Genomic DNA, 19341 nt, shown 5'->3' on the forward strand with positions numbered 1-19341 from the left:
CGCTCTCACACAACTCTAATTGCCCCACGGGGATAAATAAAGTTTTCTGAATCTGAATCTGTATTAAATCTGGTAAGTTGCTCTGACCGTGCTTTTTTTTTTTGTCAAGTGATTCCCTTCTCTTTTGTTATGCACTTAAACCTAGACGGGTGCGTAACGGATGCATAATGATTTCATTTCTGGATGTTGTTCATTGTTTTTCATGGCTGAATCCTGTGAACGAGTTTGGTTCATCACTGAATAGCTTTGCCTCGAAACAATGCGATTGTACAAGCAAACAGCAGTGGATGTATTTCCTCTCTTTTGTGGTATCATTTAAGGCGGTGACAACAATGCTTCAAACATACGGTAAACTGTATGCCTTGGTTCGTAAACCATGTCTTATCTTGATCTTAATCGGGGATGGGCAACGTAAATGCTGGTGGGGGCCACAATTTTTCATCAGTGCGACTCAGAGGGCCACGTAGGACCATGCAGTTCCTAACCAGATAGATGACAAAAACCAGATACATGACAAAAATGCTACTTTAAATGTGGACAAAATTAAGATATCCTTTATTTGTCCCGCAATGGGGAAATTTACAGTCAGAGTTCAGAAAGGAAACCACAAGGTAGGGAGAGGGAAAAAAAACCACGCTCGAACTATCCTCTTCTGAGGATAATTTAAGTGCAGGATAAAAAAAAAAGACCCTAGCACATAAATAAGCATATGACAGTTACAACAAGTCACAAGACATAACATGTAATGAGGGGGAGGATGGATGGGAAGGGGGGGGGGGGGGGGGCGGTGACCGCAACGCGGCCCGTCCGACCAGCTGCACAGTCCGCCGTGCGCTCCGCAGATCATTCCACGTCGCAGGGGAAAAGAATAGGAACGATGAAGACGGTGAGGATGAGGATGTGTATGCGCGTGTAATTGTCTGGTTGTGTATGTGTATGCGTGAACAGGCCGCAGCTGCTTTGTCAAGGTCTGCTCATGAAGACAGTCCTGGGTTATCAGTCCATGGCCGAGAAGGAGGGGGTGATGGTGGGGGCACTAGCTTCCGTGCATACCTTCCATCCAGGGGAAAAGGGGTCCAAATATCGTTGTTTGTTTTGGAGGGACGGCCGCCAACAATTTCAGGTGGCCTTGAGTCCGTGGCTGTATCCCTTCACCGGTGCCGATCAGCCAAATCCTCAATTCCTTTTCGAAGCGAGAATTCCACTTCTCCCTGTTGTTGTCGATCATACGGAGACGCTCCAGAACCGCAATTGCGGTTGAGCTCAGTCACCGCTTGAGTCTGAGTGTTGGACATTCGCGCTAGACCATCGAGAATGACCGGCAGCTTCTTCACTTCCAATAAAGCTGCTCCCGTCGGTTGGATTTTGAGATAGAACAGGAAACTGCTAACACCAAACTGCAGCATACCTGCTATCAGAAGGCCGATAATGTTGATGTCTTCCTCCTCCTCAACGGACAGTATTGACAGGCACACCATTCTCCGCTTCCCCCATGGATCTAGGGTGTGCCCAGCAGCAAATGTCCCGAGGGGCAAGCAGGCTCCCCACTGTCTGCTCTTCAAATCGAGAAAATCTTGTGGATTGGTGGATTGCATGGTGGATTGCATCAAGAGACCAGCCAACCAATTCCATGGTTTGTTTTTTAGGATGAAAAATACGGTGGAGGCTAGTAGAAGACAGCACAAGGACAGCACATAGACTGAGTGGCGAGCAAGGGGGGGGACAGGAGCAGGAGCAGAGCAAAAAAGCGTCCGCCTTCGTCGAGAGCCAAGCCATTGCATTCATACATGCAATATACATGCTATTTATTTATTTATTTCAATGGTGACAATACAGTTTTCAATGCATGTAGAAAAGATTAACTATCCTCAGCCAAAAGCAAACGGGATGAAACAAACAACAAGATACAAACTGTCTTTTTTTCCCGATACACAGGGCTCTCACATAAAAATGAACATTAAAGGATGGCATAAAATTGCTGAAAAAGAAACCAATATTAAGTGAAAGTTCTCTTTTTGTTCCTTTTTTTCCACAAAAATCACTCAAAAATGTGAAATGAGGTACTATGTTTTGTAATAATTCCAAAGCCACAAAAATAATAATACACACACACGCACACACACTAGCTCAGTTGATAAGGCACCGGTTTGGCATACGGGACACTGGGGTTCGATTCCTGCTTGGGGCAATATGAGCACATAACATTATCCAGTGTGGGTCCTTGGGCAAGACCCTTCACGCTAATGCCTACCTTATACCATGATGAGAGACAATAAAATGAATGACATGCCGGCTCAGACGTCGCCCGGCCAAACAAGGTCTGTGGTCAGGTGCTGGGGAACCAGAGCACCTTAATGAATAATGGGCTACTGGAACGAAGTAGAGATGGGCGAGGTGCGATAACATGGCTCTGTTGGAATGCTACTACTCAAGCAAACCTAGTCAGACAATGTGGGCTGAATGTTTACTTCGAAACCCACAGTCACGGTTGACCAAGAAACAAATAGTAGCTCAGTGTTCCAACATCCACAAACAGCAATTGCTATCACAACTTGAGATTGATGAGGTACAACGCAGATTCCATGGTGAAGGGCCCCAGGCTGCCAGATCAGAGGAGGAGGTTATACCAGAGATTGGGAGGCCGGCCCCAATGAATGAAATGCTGAGCAAGGCAGCAACTGACCTGAAACATAAGATCAGGGCGAAAATGAAGGCTGGGCAACCTAGAAACCGATTACAACGGCTATGTGAAGTACCACCTAAATGTAGCACTGAGGGTGATCCCTAGCGTAATGATCAGGGAAACCAATGAGCTGATATACGCTTCGGCATCAGTGATCCTAGGGACGCTTGGCTATCAGAGCAACCATGGGAGCCATGAGATACGTGACCCACCATGGAAAAGACAGTCGGAGGCTAAGATCAAGGCGGCTCGGAAAGATGTGAGTCAATTGATGGAGGCCCAGAGAGGTGTGATGAAAAGGCCGATACCCGAGCGGTACATCACCGAGCAGACCCACCAAGACTGGAAACTGAAAGGTACTGGAAAGGCATATGGGAGAAGGAGGTCGCACATAACAGCAGTGCACAATGGCAGTTATTCTGAGAGAGCACAGAAACCTCCCTGAACAGAACCCAGTTACCATAACAGTGGCAGACATACAGGAAAGAGTCTCAGATATGAAAAACTGGACAGCACCAGCACATGGTCCACACCTACTGGCTAAAGAAACTCACATCACTCCATGAGCGCCTAGTGGCATAAATGAACCAGTTGCTGAGAGATGGGACTCACCCAGGATGGCTAACCGAAGGGCGAACGATCCTGATCATGAAGGATCCTTCAAAGGGTGCAGTCCCATCCAACCTTCGGCCAACAACCTGTCTCTCCACAGCATGGAAGCTCATGTCATGTGGCTAAGATACTGTATTGGCAAGAGTATAAGACGGTGTTTTTTGCATTGAAGTAAGACTGAAAATGCAAAATGCAAAAAATGGTCATCTTATATTCGGGGTCTAGACATTATACCCATTCACACGACGCTAGATGGCGCCAGATATCATTGAAGCGAATGCTGAACTTGACTCCCAGGCCAAAGCGAACCCCTGTCACAAAGAATAAAAATAAAAATAGTGGTAGCACGAAGAAGAAAAATAAAAAATAGCGGTAAGAAAGAAAAGAGAAGAAAATAATAGAAGAGATAACAGAAAATGGAGAAACGTAGCGACAATCTGGAGAAAAGTGGGTCGAAGATCGGCCAGGTTAACCGGCAGCTGAGGAGAGTTATGGTGTAAACTTCAAGATGCTTTTTCTCTCAAATATATTGTTATAATCATTTGGTTCAGATGTACCGTCATTATTTTCTGTCTAAAAATTAATTTGGTGTTCAAAAAGTCTTTTTTCAAACTTGAGTCTTGAAAAAGAGGGGGTCGTCTTATAATCAGGGCCGTCTTATATTCGGGCCAATATGGTAAATGGGCACATGGATCAATACATGAGCTGGACTGGAAACCCCAAGGTCAAAATGGGAAACGCCTCCAAAGGTGGTGGAGAATGACCGAGCAAAGATCCTGAGGGACTTCCAGATACAGACTGACAAGATGGTAATGGCGAACCAACCGGATATCATGATGATAGATAAAGGGCAGAGGAAAGCCATTGTAGTAGATGTAGCGATCCCAGGTGATGGAAACATCAGAAAGAAGAAACATGAGAAACTAGAGAAATGGGCTCAGAGTGGAGCTGGAGAGAGCCTGGAAGGTAAAGTTGACAGTCGTGCCTGTGGTGGTCGGAGCACTCGGGCCAGTGACCCCCAAACTGAGTGGTTGCAACAGATCCCGGGAACAACATCGGATGAACAGTACAATCTGGGTGCCCGGCCATTGCAACCTCCCTGGCAATGACCTGGCAGATGAACAAGCTAAGCTCGGCTCATCCCTCCCCCCCAACCAAACCTAGAACCTGACCCCTCAACGAGAGGGGCAATTCTACGCAGAAGCTGCATCCCTCCCCCACCCATGTCTTGCCACCCTTTTATCCTCAAAACCCAACCTCGCCAAAGAATCTTCGCTGTCGAAGAAAGACCTCATCAACCTGATCCGCTTCCGGTCCAGCCACCACCCCTCCCTCAGACGCTGGCTACACCTCTTAGGGAGCAGTGGTGGTTCTGGGGGTGGGGGGGCAACGGGGGCCAGTGCTTCTGTAGCACTGATTCTGGCCCCCCCTGTGGCCCCCCCTCCGAGCGTAGATTATGCAGTCGCGCCGAGTCACCGACGCGAAAGGTGGAAGCAAAGTGTGTGGCTTAACATTCTCGTCGGACCCTTTAGTGCGCTGCACCACTTAAAAATGAGCGGGAAAATGAGAAGCAGTCCGCAGAGAAGGAAATTACCACGACACGAGTGCTATTTTCGACACACCATTTATATTTTCGATGTAAAATCACAAAACGAAACAAGCCCCCCAACAGTAGCATTATTAATTCTAATTCCTCTTCACTTAAACATTTAACGTTAAAAATGACAAGAAAAACGGACATTACCGGTACATCATATTTCTATATGAAAAAGAAACAAATTGATCCAGACAGAGAGAGAGAGTCAGATGATGATGGTGGTGAGAGTTCTGAAGAGGAGCAAGTTGAGTTGAAGGCACCAGAGAGGGAGAGTCAGAGGACACGGGATTCATTTATTTTCAGAGCGAGGACACAGAACAGGAAAGGGATACAAATGAAGATCCTGAGAATGAGGAAGACGAGACTGCAATAAAAGTGGAGTGTGAGACACAGACAGAGGATATTTGCGCTTCAACAAGCACTGGAACATCAGGTATGTGATGCTGAAAAGAACACGATCCTGTTCTGTGTGTGTGTGTGCTTACAGACTAAAAGTGTGTAACTTTTTTAGTCTCCCTTTTTATTTTAATTTAACAGGATCAATATATAAGACATTGCCTTTTAAAATTTGGATAATTATATGCATGTAAAACATCTAGCTTCAGTGTATTTGCAATTTTTGTCCACGGTCAGGCTTGAGAATGTATTAATTTAAATTTATTTAATACAATTAAAAAAATAATGAATACAATTAATAATTGACTTTGAAGTCAAGATGGCGCCCGAGTAGGCAGCCGTCAGCAAGTGCTCTTACGAGCCTTGCTTTTTTTTTTTGTTTTTGTGTTTGTTTTGTCACTTTGTGTTTGTTGTTACGTCGTGTGGACCTGATGTGGACTTTTTTCAGCAATTTTTTGGCCACGACATTCATCAAGGAGGACGCTCTGTGCCAAGTGGTTGCGCCTTCTCGGCAGCATGGGTATACCAGCACTGTTTTTGACTGGGAGGAATGTCGGCGCCATTTGACGGTCGTTGCTGGACTGTCCCGGGGCGCTTGTGTCTTGCGCCTGTAATGGGCAGCATTTTTCACAGCCCCGCTTTGTTCAGCGGAGAGATCGGTGCTGTTGAACGGTCTGCGGCTGCATGGATGAAAGTCTTGAGGAGCTGACGATGAGAAGAAAGGAGCGTTAGCGCGGAGCGCCGATGCGGATTTGGAACTGGGAGTCGCGGCTTGGAGTTTGAAGCGGATTACGTGGGACAGGAGAAGTGAACTAATCTCTTTTCGTCAATGGACGCTACAGCTTCGTGTTTGCTTTCAAAACTTAGCTTGTAGCAGACGTGTGCACATTTTCAGCATGACGTCTCTGATCCACTGGTGAAAGGACACTTTGATCCTCTCCTCTTTCATCGAGAACTGCTTCAGACAACAAAATGTATGCAGAAAAGTGGTGAAGATTGCACGACTGTCTGTGTCCTATGTGTTGTGTTGTGTTATTTTTGTTATTTTGACTTCAAAATGGCGCCGCATGAGTGGCTGCCTTTCCAGCACCTCCTATATTTTGTTGTTCTACTTCTTCCTTTCATAACTTTGCTGCTGTGAATTGGGAATTTCTCCATTGCGAGACTAATAAAGTTTTTCTTATCTTAAATAGCATCAATCAATTCATTTTAGACAATTGTGTATGTCTGAGTGCCTCAGCAATATAAGTGTAGCGGGTTAGTGAATATGCTGTGTCCATGCAGAACTTGTGTTTACATCTATTTGGTTTGTCTTTGTCCACAGACATCAGTTGATGTGAAGAGGACCCGACAATGCAGCCAGACCTAAAACAGTTTCCCAGGACCCGGACTGGGGGACAGGAGAAGGAGCTTCAAGGCAGTCTGGTACCATATCATCCCCTGGCTTGAATATTCTCAACAGATGGACATGGCGTATTGTTACGCTTGCAGACATTTTAGCCCCCCTAATACAGTTTTTTTTCCTCATCACTGTAATGTTATGACTACAATGCTTTCAAAGTTTGATGAAATAAAAAGTCAAATAAGATTTCGAATCTGTTTTTTCAGCCCTGGGTTGAATGTGCCCCTCCATCAAAACCCCTGGCCCCAGCCCGGCCCCCTCAGTGAAATTGATCCAGAACCGCCACTGTTAGGGAGGTGTGCGGACGCGCGTTGCCGACTCTGCGAAGAGGAGGAAGAGTCGGCCGAACATCTGTGGCTCCGCTGCCCGGCGCTTATGGTGGAACGGCATCATCGTCAGCTGGGGAATTACTTCGGCGAACTCAGAAGCCTCCCGAATAGAAGTCTAGCGCTACTCAGGATTATCCTGAAGCGCCTCGGGTGACTTAGAAGAGTTGAATGCAGCCTAGGTCATGGCTGGAGGGTGCGCTTCAAGAGAGTTGGACTTCCTGAATTTCTGTCTACCAAGAGTAAATTTTACAAGCCCCTTCACCTCAGACGCTAACTTTGTATCCCTGGAACTTGATCTGCAGGCAAAAACAAAATAAATCTTGCCTTGCACAGCTTTCCCCCCCCCCCCACAAGCTTCACTTTTTTTTTTGGTCTTTCATGTCATTTAAGGTGCTCCATACTCACTGAAGAAACTTAAGCTCAGTGCATATTACAAAATATGATCATAGACTAATTTTAACTCAAGTTGTTTAGAAATGACTATAATGAAGCAGTGCTATAAGTATGAAAATCCTTAAGACTGTCACAATAAACTGCCAGAAACCAAAGGAAAAAAAAAACAATTTCACTGTTTGGACTGAATTGATGTTACTTCGGTCAAGAAAGATTTCAAATGGTACGTACTGTAGGTTTTTAATGTGTGTGGTGTTTTCTTAATTTGTCGCATAACATTTCATGTAAACAATTTAATCATAGTCTCTGTTTTGCTGAAGGAACAAATGTACTGATTCTTAAATCAGCCCGATGCTATAATTCAAGTTCTTCCAAAGAGGTTTTTCATGCAAGAATGAACACATCCGCCTCTGTCAAAGAGGAATAAATCCATGGCAAGGTTTTAGTCAAATGTTTCCCACGTCTTTTGGAGTTGATCGATGCTCTTTTGAAGAGGTGCGGTTGGTTTAATCATTGTCAGAAGATCGCCAAAAAGATCCTGAGTTTTCTGGTTGCCTTCTTCCAGTTCAAGTGGCCTTGTTAGTGTGTTGGAAGCAGTGCCCGGGATGGGCATTGAGTCCGTCAGTCCTGAAAGGGCCTGAGTGCTGGTTGACGAGTGAAGCAGTGGGATACAAGGGGAAGAGTTGCCCATTCGATAACTGGGAAGAAGAGTAGAATTGTCAGGCAATTGCTGTTCATAGACCTCCGAGAGTGCAGGGAAATGCGGTGGCTGGGTTGCACTGTGTAGATAAGAAGCACATGGTGGTCCAGAAACTGGATTCAGAGGTGTTCTTCTCCCACCTGACAAATATTGCATTTGAGGAAGAGAATGCCGGAAAGACTGAGTAAAGACAGTCGGTGATATTTGATGATGCGGCTGAAAAGAAGACTGGCTGAGTGGGTAAGATCTCGGAGGAATTGTTGTTTGACACGATGTTGAGAGCGTGTCAATATTCATTTCATCCCTTGCTGATATGGAACTAGTCCGTGGTGACTTGTTAAGGGGGTCAAGAAGGCTTATCAAATCCATGTGATCGTCCGCAACATTGAACACGTCCGAGGTCTTACTCAGGGCTTTTCGAAATTCTTGACCCCCTGTTTTTGTCCTTTCCTCATTCGGTTTCGATTGAGACTGACCAATAAGTGGTGCTAACATCGTTCCAAATTCAGTACTCTTCCTGACGTGAGGACGAGGTATGGCGATAGTGTCGTTGCTGGACAGGTCTTGTGGTTCAGCGCCTGTACTGTTACTATTTTGGTCATTTTTCTGTGTGAGAAGTTGAGCTGATTGAGTTTTCTTGCAGGTCGGAGGTTCCCAAGAAGGTATTTCACTTTGATCTGATTCTTTACTCAGCAGCTTGAAAGCGTTGTGGAGCTTGAGGTCCGGAGATAATTGTGAGTGTTCACAGAAATGAAGGTCCTCCTGCTGCAAACACAAAAATGATGTTAGCTTATTTTTTTTTTTCAGCAGTCAAAAAAAGATTGTATAAATATTTGTTTCATTTTGCCGTCAAATGCGCAAAAAATGTAACAAAATACATGGATCCCAATTTACCAGCAATGTCATATTATATGCTGGTATTTGCAGAAACTTATCATGCGACACATTACCAAAATCTTGATGAATACCCGATAACACATCATTAACATGTCATGGAATATCGTACCAGCATGCAGCTTCTCTTATATAACCATTATTCGCTTACGGCTTGAATCCTTTAAACCACAGTTTTCCACTAAATAATGAGGATTTCCACATTTTACATTTTACATAGCAGGACCGCAACCGGTGAACCATTGTATTATTAGAGGATTACTGTACTAATCTGCCGGTACTTATGCTAACGATGAACGTTACAAATAACAAACATTAAGCTAAAGGACACTGATTTGTAAAAGAGAACTGGTAGACCTGGTAAATAAGAATTGTACACTAATGGTCATTCAAAAGAATAGAAAATACAGCTCTAGCTAAATAATGTGGTTCATCGTCAATGGACGCTACAGCTTCGTGTTTGCTTTCAAAACTTAGCTTGTAGCAGACGTGTGCACATTTTCAGCATGACATCTCTGACCCACTGGTGAAAGGAGGCTTTGATCCTCTCCTCTTTCATCTCTAACTGCTTCACACAACAAAATGTATGCAGAAAAGTGGTGAAGATTGCACGACTGTCTGTGTCCTATGTGTTGTGTTGTGTTATTTTTGTTATTTTGACTTCAAAATGGCGCCGCGAGAGTGGCTGCCTTTCCAGCAGCTCCTATATTTTGTTGTTCTACCTCTTCCTTTCATAACTTTGCTGCTGTGAATTGGGAATTTCTCCATTGCGAGACTAATAAAGGCTTTCTTATCTTATAACTGACACTGCCACAGGCTGGGCAAGGCAGCTTTATTAATATCGGGCATATCATACAAAAGGTAACTCAATGTACTTTCCCTGATTAAAAGGACAACATCTAAAAGCATTTAAAAACATAAGTACTAAAGACATTTAAAAAAACAACAACAACAGAAGAACAACATTCAGAATGTACTCTGCAACAAAAACATTTGGCAAAGGTCTCGTCTGGTAGTTAAAATAAATGATACAAGCCAATATACTGTGTCTCTGACCTGACTGGTGAACTTGGTTTGAAGCTTTTCATAATCTTGCAGACTCTTCAGGTCCTCAAGGCTTTTAGCCAAAGGAAGTGGCTCATGCTCATCAAGGCAACTAAAGAAATTTGCTAGAATGCTGGCATTGGAGAGGTTCTCTGGAAGTGGGCTGGGAGTTTCAATACCCAAATTAGAATCATGTTCTTCTATCCACTCGGCCTCTCTTAGTGAGTAGTATCGCTGTGACCTGTGGAGACATGCCTAGACTCAATGAGGCGGTCAAATCAAATTCACAGTTCATACTATTGTTGAAAGATTGGATTAGAGTACGGACAAAACTTTTATTTCTAATTCGTGCCTGCGTGGGTTTTCTTCGGCTTCCTCCCACATTTCAACAAGCATGCAAATTGTCCTGAGGTGCGATTGTGAGCGCGAATGGTTGTTGGTCTATGTGTGCCTGCGATTGGCTGGCAACCAGTATAGGGTGTCCCCCATCGACTGCCCCAAGACAACTGGGACACGCTACAGCGCACCCGCGACCCTTGTGAGGATGAGCGGATTATAAAATGGTTGGATGGATGGATTGTTAGTTCAACATAGCAATTTACAATACATATGCGTTAAAAACAAATGTAAAGGATGGATCACTAAAGTCATAGACTTATTTGCATTGGGGTCCTCGGTCTTAACATAAAACACATAAAATGACATCATAGCGCATACTACTAATCCTCCCTCTATTTTTGGACTTTGGCCACATCCGCAATTTTATACTCAAAAATGTCTACAGTCAGAATACATTTTTTGCACATTTTTAAAGTGTCCTGATATTATGAGAAATAAATGCTAATACAGTGGTACCTCTACTTATGAATGTCTCTTCATACGAAATGTTCAAGTTATGAAACGCCTCAACAGGAAAATATTGCCTCTTGTTACGAAAGAAATTTCGTAACAAGATGCGTCTACAGTATGTGTCTATGTCGATGTGTGTAGATAGATAGATAAATAGATAAGTGGCTATGCAGCGTCCTCGTCATTCGCCCCTCTGGCCATGAGGTGTTCCGACAGTTTTACGTAAATGTGAATCACCCAGAAAAAGTGTTCACCAGTTGGGCGATTGCTCCCTATGCTGATGTTTGCCTTGGACATTTTTGAAGGATTGTTTAAAGCCGACAAAAGCAAACGTCCTTGGATCAGTTCTTTACAAAACGCCAGGCAAAAACCACTTCTGAGAGAGAACATGAACAATCCATCCATCCATTTTCCAAATCGCTTAATCCTCAATAGGGTCGCGGGGGGTGACTAAAGAGGGCAAAAAAACGATGAGGACGCAGTTAAAAGTTAAATGACCATCTTTTTTTTTACATTATGCACAACTCTCATTTATTGTGCAATAATCTAATTGTAACATGTATTTGTTACACATTTTGATGCATTTTTATGCTTCATAAAACATTTATGTCATAATTTTGAGGGCCTTGGAACGGATTAAGGCATTTACATGGAAAAGACTTTATCTACTTACAAAATTTTCTAGTTAAGAAATTTCTTCCAGGACATAATAATTTCGTAAATAGAAGTACCGCTACTGGATTTTCCGAGTCGAGATGTCAAAGTAAGTATCAGGGGATATCACCCTCTTCTCTCCACTGTGCAGGAAATAAGAATGCTGGGACCATGAGGGTCAGCAGTGCAATTCATCAGTTTTATCGATTAATTCAAGTTTGTTTGTCAGGGGGATCCCCCCCCCCCCCCATTTTTTTTTTTTTTTTGCGGCTTCTGTGCCCGCTGATGTGCACTTATCAAACTGACAATAATGGCTGTAAACAGAGACTTTATTGTTCCTGTGATAGTGACAATAAGGTTCTGTTCTAGTCAGGCCATAAAACTTTCCTCACTTGATGCGTTTACACAGCATTAACAACTGTTTGAAACCTTTTAATTGAACTTGCCCTTTCATTGCGTTAGTTGAATGAGTTGCTCACAAGGCCACCAATAAAATATGCAGTGATGTTTCTTATAAATTACAAAATGGACTATGTATTGTTAATCTATCATTTAAGATGGCTTACGGGTCATGAGAACCTTCCAGACTTTCATTACAATTGCTTTTCTTCAACTGCACAGGTGATTGTCTCTGTAAAAGCAAAACAAACAAAAAACATTTAAAAACTAAGAGTCCAGCTTTTACAGTACTTCAAACTACACACAATTGAAATGTACTAAATAACATTTTCTTTTTCAAATACATTATAAACAAATGTGAAAATACTTACAAGTCCAAACTGCCAATTTGTTCTATGTTCATCCAATGTCTGCAGTGACCTCCCATTCTTGATTCTAATTGCAAGGAAGTCATTGTCTCCAGCGATGATTCCAGATCCATTATCTACATTTTCCTGCAATGTGGAAACAATAACTGTTCATGTAAAACTGGGATGTTTTGAATCTGTACTTCAGATTAGGTAGATGAGAAACGACGCAGAAATTGTAGATTGACAAAGTCGTCTGTAAAAAATGATCCCAACCCCCCCCCCCCCCGAATATATGACGTAATTTATCATTTGATTATATTATGTTTGTGAATGCCAAAACTGAACTAACAATGTCAATCAAACATTGATTCATTAAAAAACAAATTCAAGCTGTTAGGGCAGACCAGTGACTATTAAGTGCCTTTATTGAGAAAATTGTGCTTTTATTTTATGTGGACGTGTGTGGATACTAGTACAAGCAAGGTCGCAAGCAAGAGCTACAACTTCTGTCTAAACCAGGGGTGGGCAAACTTTTTGGCTCGGGGGCCGCATTGACTTTTAAAATTTGACAGAAGGGCCAGGTCAGCACGAGCTATGGTACATTAAAAAAAATAAACTGCATTTGTTGACAGTCCATATCAAACATCAACAGAACAAAAGCATGAACGTACTGTATTAATATACTTTTTAAAAATGACGACAGTGTTGTTGATGACCTATTTTAGCCTGTGCATTGCTGCAGATGGGTTGTGATCAGACCAGTAGAAGTAGAGCGATACAGAGGTCCTAGGTGGTCGAAAATATCCCCCCCCCCCCCGTGTTCTGCAACTTCAAGTCAATGCGCCACCTGGCGGTGAAATGCCTGTCATTACAAGTCCAATTGAAATGAATGCAATCATTCACATTGAACCTTAATTGTGGACCAACTTTCGGTGGGCCGGATTAAAAAGACCAACGGGCCGGATTCGGCCCGCGGGCCGTAGTTTGCCCACCTCTGGTCTAAACCGTTGTCAAAATAGCAAAGGTTTTGCGAAATTTTGCACCTTTTCTAAGCCCTCTAGCAGTATTACGTCATTACTATATCATTATAAATCACTGTCAAGAATAGAGTTCCCACTAATCTATATATTTAATAAAACTAACTCGTAACAGGTAATATGAGTCGGTGGTTGGTGCACAATATTCCTGTTATGATTAAAAAGTGTAAAAATGGAATTTTAATGACTGCTTATAATTATGTCTAAAATTTCCATCTCGCCACAATAACAATATCATAACATATCTACACACAAAACAATTTCTTGAAACAGGACTATGGTTTTATACTAAATAAATGGAATATAATAGTTAAACCTTGGTTTTCGAACGTCTCTGTTCTCGACCAAATCGGTTTTCGACCAAAAATTTCGAGTTTTTTTATGCCTCGGATTACGACCGAAAATCGGTTCTCGACCAAACTGAGCGCACCTGAATGCACCACTTGACTCCTCTCGCCTCCCTTACACAAGGAAATGATGCTTCCTTGGGTAGATGAGGAAGTAACGCTTCCTCGTGTAGCGTTCCATTGTGAACAGACGTGTTCAATAAAGATTTTTTTTTTTAAAAAGAGTGTAGTTTCGGTTTTCGAACAAATCAGGTTTTGAACAGCCTTTTATGGTCGAAAACCGAGGTATGACTGTATTGGCAAGGTCAAGGTTAGCATGGTGGCTTGGCCCTCAACAAGCAATCCAGTTTCTCAATCGGGCCCCTGTGCAAAATGAACACCACTTCGGGTCAGATCTGGTGGGTCGTTCCTCCGAATCATGCACTTTCAGGTCTCACTGTCATTGCCCACGTAAGCATTAAAGTCCGACAGCAGAACGAAGGAGCGCTCTCCAACAAACCCTTCAAGGACTCCTAAAAAGGGTGGGTACTAATGTTTAATCATTATAAGGGGTCGATGAGCCATGCTGTGTTTGCCAAAGGTGACCCACGCCGAGGCCTAAAGCCCCAGACAACTTAGCTCTTAGGATCATTGGGAGATGCAAACCCCTCCACCACTGGAACGTGACAAATACTGTGGTCTTGATGGTAGTAGTTTTACTCAATAAAATCCCCATTATTTGTAAGCTGTGAAAAAAAATCTTTTTGGATGTGGGGGAAAAAAAACTTGCACTGAAAAATTGCTGTGAAAAAAAATCTTTTTGGATGTGGGGGAAAAAAAACTTGCACTGAAAAATTGCACAATTTTGGGAAAATGAATTTTTAAAAGTGACTTGAACACAGTGGATATACGGTGTATATAGTCCATAGCCCTGTTGTGTTCACCTACTTACTTTATGCTTTAGCCGGCTCTTTACTTCCTTGATGCCCATTTTGGCATGGTCTTTAGCCTGTCAACAGAAGCAGACTAGAAGCAAAGCACTTGGTTGAACATAGGTTGACATTTTGTGGGATGTACTCACAAATTTGTACACTGTCTTCATAGCTGGGTTTGCTTTGGTCTTCACTGTGTTCAAAATAGCCCCGCTCCCTTTCTGTCAGGACACACAGACAAGCCCAATCACTTTCTCTCTTTCTCTCCCCCCCACCTCCATAGCAAACAACAGCATGACGAGACACTGATCAGAGAGTCAACAACGTGACGAGACACAAGGGAAGGCGCTGGGCGGCCAATCAGCTCACGGGATAAATCCACTTATGCTGTCATTGGTCGACATCGCGCAGGGAACCAATCATGCATACAGTCATGTACTAAACCTCTGAGTCATACGGCATTTTTTTCTGAATACAGTACTTTGTAGCAGTGAAGCCGTGATAAATGAAGTGCAATATAGCGAGAGGATCACTGTAATACTTGATAGTAGCAGTGATGTCAACTGAGGTGCTTTTCTTTTTTTTAATATAAGGTGTAGACATAATCTAACAAGACACAACAGAGGACTACTGAGGTGCGAGTTAGATTTTGAATTGTATTTTTATGCTAATGCCTCCTACCACTTCGACACACATTTTGAACTTTTTCATCCATCACAACTTTTTTTTCCCCACATACAATTAGAATGTTTTTATACAAGTGCACAATAGACTTGGTAAAATTCTGTATGGGGTGGTGATGGGTCTGATTTTACTCACCTTCACAGTGATTAGCCACTGGTGGTAAGATGTATCATTTCCTGTGAAGAAAATTGTTAAAACGTCTTTAAATATTTCTGTGAATATGTTTAAGAGATGTGGAGAAAACTGATCAAATGTCTTTAATTTTTTTATTTTTTTTGTGGACATGTTTAAGGGACTGAGATGATTTAGGAAATGTAGCCAAATATATCTGAACGAATACAATAAGAAAGTGATTACAATGCCTATTTTCTATGGCCTATGATAAAACAGAAAACTTCCCCAAATATAAGAGATGGATTGAAAGTGAGGTTTGTCAATATTCACACGCATAATGTAATTTTCATAACAAATTTATCAAATACTGAAATGTTGCCAAAATTTTAGCTTTTGAGGAGTTTCCCTCAGGTCAATCTAATCATCATCCACATTTTGAAAACTGTTCACTGAGACATGGATGAAAGCTTTCTGATGGGATACTTGAGCATACAAAGGCTGTTACAATATAAAACTCCAGGAATTTGGGCTGTATATAAGAAACATTGATATTCTCAACAAAACTCAGCTCACACAATACTGCCAAGTGAAAGGTTTTTAAGATTCTAGGTACTGGGAGAGTCGAAATTACAACAGCACCAAACCATCCAAGAAACTTTCATGAACAGACAAGTATACGTATTCTAGGTTAGTAGCCCACCTCTCGAATCTTGGATGATGGCCGGACAATTAATAGAAAGAGCCTTATTCACAATCACAACGATACATCAAGACTGGCTCACCTGCATAATTGCCATTGTTGATTTCCTCCTCAAAGATGTCATTGAAACCTTCTCCAGAGTTTAATAGCTCCAAACGGCCATCAATGAACTGTCATTGGAAAAACAAGTTGTTTTACATTGTTTTTTCGACAGTTAAACTTCTCATATGCGTGTGATCCATTTTCAAAGCTAAATAAATTTAATGTGTACATATAAGGGTTTATTAACAAAAAACAAATTGACAATGTAAGTTTTGTATGAACTAGTTTACTTTAACAATTTTTGGAACGGATTAATCACTAAAACCATGAATCTATTGTACACATAAATTCAATTTTTACTGCAAAAGTATATTCTCATACTGAAAAGTGATTCACCAGACAGAAAATCAAGCTCCTCCCATGGCCATCTCAGTCCCCAGACCTCAACCCTATAGAGTCTAGAATAGAGGACCCAGGTCGGGGAAAAAAAAGGTTGATTGCCATTTTTTTTTCGCTGATGTGGAGCTGTGTGGTGCACGGATGCACATTCATCCATAATTAACAGCGGAAAGGTGTTGCTCTGGCAGCATCCACCTAACTCTGATCGAACCCACCTTGTTTGAAAGGACAGGAAGTGAGGTTTTACGTGAAAAGGTGGCCTACTTAAAAAAAAAAAATGGGAACGTGAGATTGATCAGGTGTTCAGGCTGTTGCACACGAACACAAAATATGTAATAATAATGAAATAATAAATAAGGTTTTTAGATGTGATTTTGAGTGGCTGAAACTCTTTATTTATTTTTTTTCAAAAGACAAACATATTTGAAGCTAATCTGAAAAAAAAAACTCTTTTCTCACAAAGTTGGCTGGAGGAACGATTCCTTCGTCTTTAAAAAGTCAACAATTCAGATGACACTTCAACTTTGAAAAGCATCAGCTCCAAGCTATTAAGACCAATAGTAACACAATTTCAAAGAAGTCGGTCATTTCTTTCTTCAGATGGCTGGAGTCAATGGAAACCGGAAGCTTGTATGCCTACGAATCTTTTCACCAGTAATATGATGTCTTGAGCTCTCGTGCATATAGCCCATAAAATGTACTGTATGTCATAAAATAGAAAAGAAATCTGTATCGGTTATGGCGGAGTCACACAAACTACTCAATTCCCTGTCTCCTAAGTCCTGCTTAAGGGTGCAGAGTGAAAACTAACGGTGGCCACTGGTGATTTATTTGAACAAAAATGAAACAATCATGTTTTATGGATATACTGAGTCAGCATTATAAGATAAGAAGATAAGAAAACCTTTATTAGTCTCGCAATGGAGAAATTCCCAATTCACAGCAGCAAAGTTATGAAAGGAAGAAGTAGAACAACAAAATATAGGAGCTGCTGGAAAGGCAGCCACTCTCGCGGCGCCATTTTGAAGTCAAAATAACAAAAATAACACAACACAACACATAGGACACAGACAGTTATGGGGATTTCCAGAGCATTTGGCAGCTCCATATTTTCCCCACATAAAAACCCATTTGCAGTTTTGCATTTCAATGTGTATGATGGAGGCACAAAATACTCATGACTCACAAATTGCGATGAGAGCCTTGCATATACTGTAGTTTGTATTGGAATAAGACTGACAAACAATATTAAAATTTAAAATACCAATTAAGTCTATGAAAATATAAATAAACATATTCAATTTTGCCCCAAATTGGGTTCTTAAGTAGTATTAGAATATTAGAATAGTAATATAAGTAGTATTATTAACTCATTCAGTACCAGCCAATTCTAGACCAAGTCTGAAAAGACGTTTAAAAACGTCTTTGGGAGTGAATGAGTTAAGAGGTGATACTGTCTGGCCCCAGTGGCCCTTGTACATCCCATCCTGTAGACTTGGGCCCCCTCTCTCCTTATCTTAAGTCAACAGTCTCAAACTTGGGTCTTAAACTGGACAGTGATTTTAAACTTGACCGGCAAATTGGTGCTGTTGTTAAAACTTCTTTCATCTTAGGCAGCTGGCCAAAGTAAAACCTCTCCTCTCTCAAGAACACTTTGAGACAGTAATTCATGCCTTCGTCACATCCCGGCTCGATTACTGCAATGCCCTTTACTTTGGAGTCAGCCAGTCCTCCATTAAGCGCCTCCAGCTAGTCCAGAATGCCGCTGCTCGCCTCTTGACTGGTACTCGTAAGAGGGAGCTCTGGCATCCCTTCACTGGCTCCCTTTACATTTTAGAGTTATTTTCAAGATCCTATTATTTGTTTTCAAATCTCGAAATTACCTCGCGCCACCTTACCTCTCTGAGCTCATCCGCCCCTTCACACCTGCCCGGCGCCTCAGGTCTGCGGACCAGACATTATTAGAAGTACTAAGAACTAAACTGAGGCTCAGAGGGGATCGAGCCTTTTCCGTCGCCGGTACCTCTCTCTGCAATGACCTCCCACTGAACATTCGGCAAGCCTCCTCGCTGCTCATCTTTAAAACCCGCCTCAAAACTCACTTATATTCTTTAGCATTTGACTCAGCATGACCCAAATTATGATCTTAGTTATACTGTTTGGTGCTCTCTACCGTCTTTGTTACTGATTGGTTGCTTTACTGTTGTATATGTTAGTTGCTCCACAGCACTTTGTGTGCAGCGATTGCTGTTTGAAAGTGCTCTATAAATACAGTTGAGTTGAGTTTTAAAATGACTCAACAGTTTATACATGATCCAAATAAAACCACCGTGATCGAAGCACAAAAATCCCTTGAAGTGTTCTGGCTCGTTACTCCATAATTCTCTGGGTAGAATACAATAATGCATACAAAATTTATATGGATGCAAATGTTTACCTGTTTGAAAAGTTGAAGCTGGATGGCATTCTGAAGGAACACTCTCATGGCACTCAATCGATGGTTTACAAAGGTTTCTTCATTAAATGTTATTGGTTCACCCTGAAAATGAACAAAAAAAACATTTAAAAAGCTAAAAGAAAATACACATCTGTAGTGCTCTAGTGCAGTGATTTTCAATTGGTGGGTAAGAATGTGTACCATACTATTTGGACGACAAGTCACAGTTTTTTCCATAGTTTGGCTGGTCCTGGGACTTGTAAATATTGAAATTAGAGCTCGAACTGCCACACGAATTAATCGTTTCCTCATTACATTGACTTTGTTTTGGTGGTTGGCTTTATGTGCATTACCACCAGTGGCCAGCG

The 19341-nt window shown here is 42.0% G+C and overlaps 1 protein-coding gene across 4 annotated transcripts in view; it reads right to left on the bottom strand.

The window, feature by feature from the left end:
- Nucleotides 1-7636: 7636 nt before the first annotated feature.
- dennd1a (DENN/MADD domain containing 1A) overlaps nucleotides 7637-19341 on the bottom strand; it is a 39060-nt gene continuing 27355 nt past the window's right edge. For 3 of the 4 annotated variants that reach the window (XM_086134342.1, XM_086134340.1, XM_086134343.1), the window contains 9 exons: nucleotides 18974-19075; nucleotides 16178-16265; nucleotides 15417-15457; nucleotides 14747-14818; nucleotides 14618-14674; nucleotides 12324-12446; nucleotides 12120-12184; nucleotides 10063-10291; nucleotides 7637-8877 (listed from right to left, as the gene is read on the bottom strand). In XM_086134342.1, coding sequence (XP_085990468.1) covers nucleotides 7855-8877; nucleotides 10063-10291; nucleotides 12120-12184; nucleotides 12324-12446; nucleotides 14618-14674; nucleotides 14747-14818; nucleotides 15417-15457; nucleotides 16178-16265; nucleotides 18974-19075 — 1800 coding nt within the window. In that variant the 3' untranslated portion in view covers nucleotides 7637-7854. The remainder of the gene's footprint in view (nucleotides 8878-10062; nucleotides 10292-12119; nucleotides 12185-12323; nucleotides 12447-14617; nucleotides 14675-14746; nucleotides 14819-15416; nucleotides 15458-16177; nucleotides 16266-18973; nucleotides 19076-19341) is intronic. The other variant, XM_086134341.1, reaches the window with a different exon arrangement.

The sequence above is a fragment of the Hippocampus guttulatus genome, chromosome 17 (genome assembly GCF_054856545.1).
Source record: "Hippocampus guttulatus isolate MCC_2025c chromosome 17, RoL_Hgut_1.0, whole genome shotgun sequence".
In the NCBI taxonomy this organism is placed as follows: domain Eukaryota; kingdom Metazoa; phylum Chordata; class Actinopteri; order Syngnathiformes; family Syngnathidae; genus Hippocampus; species Hippocampus guttulatus.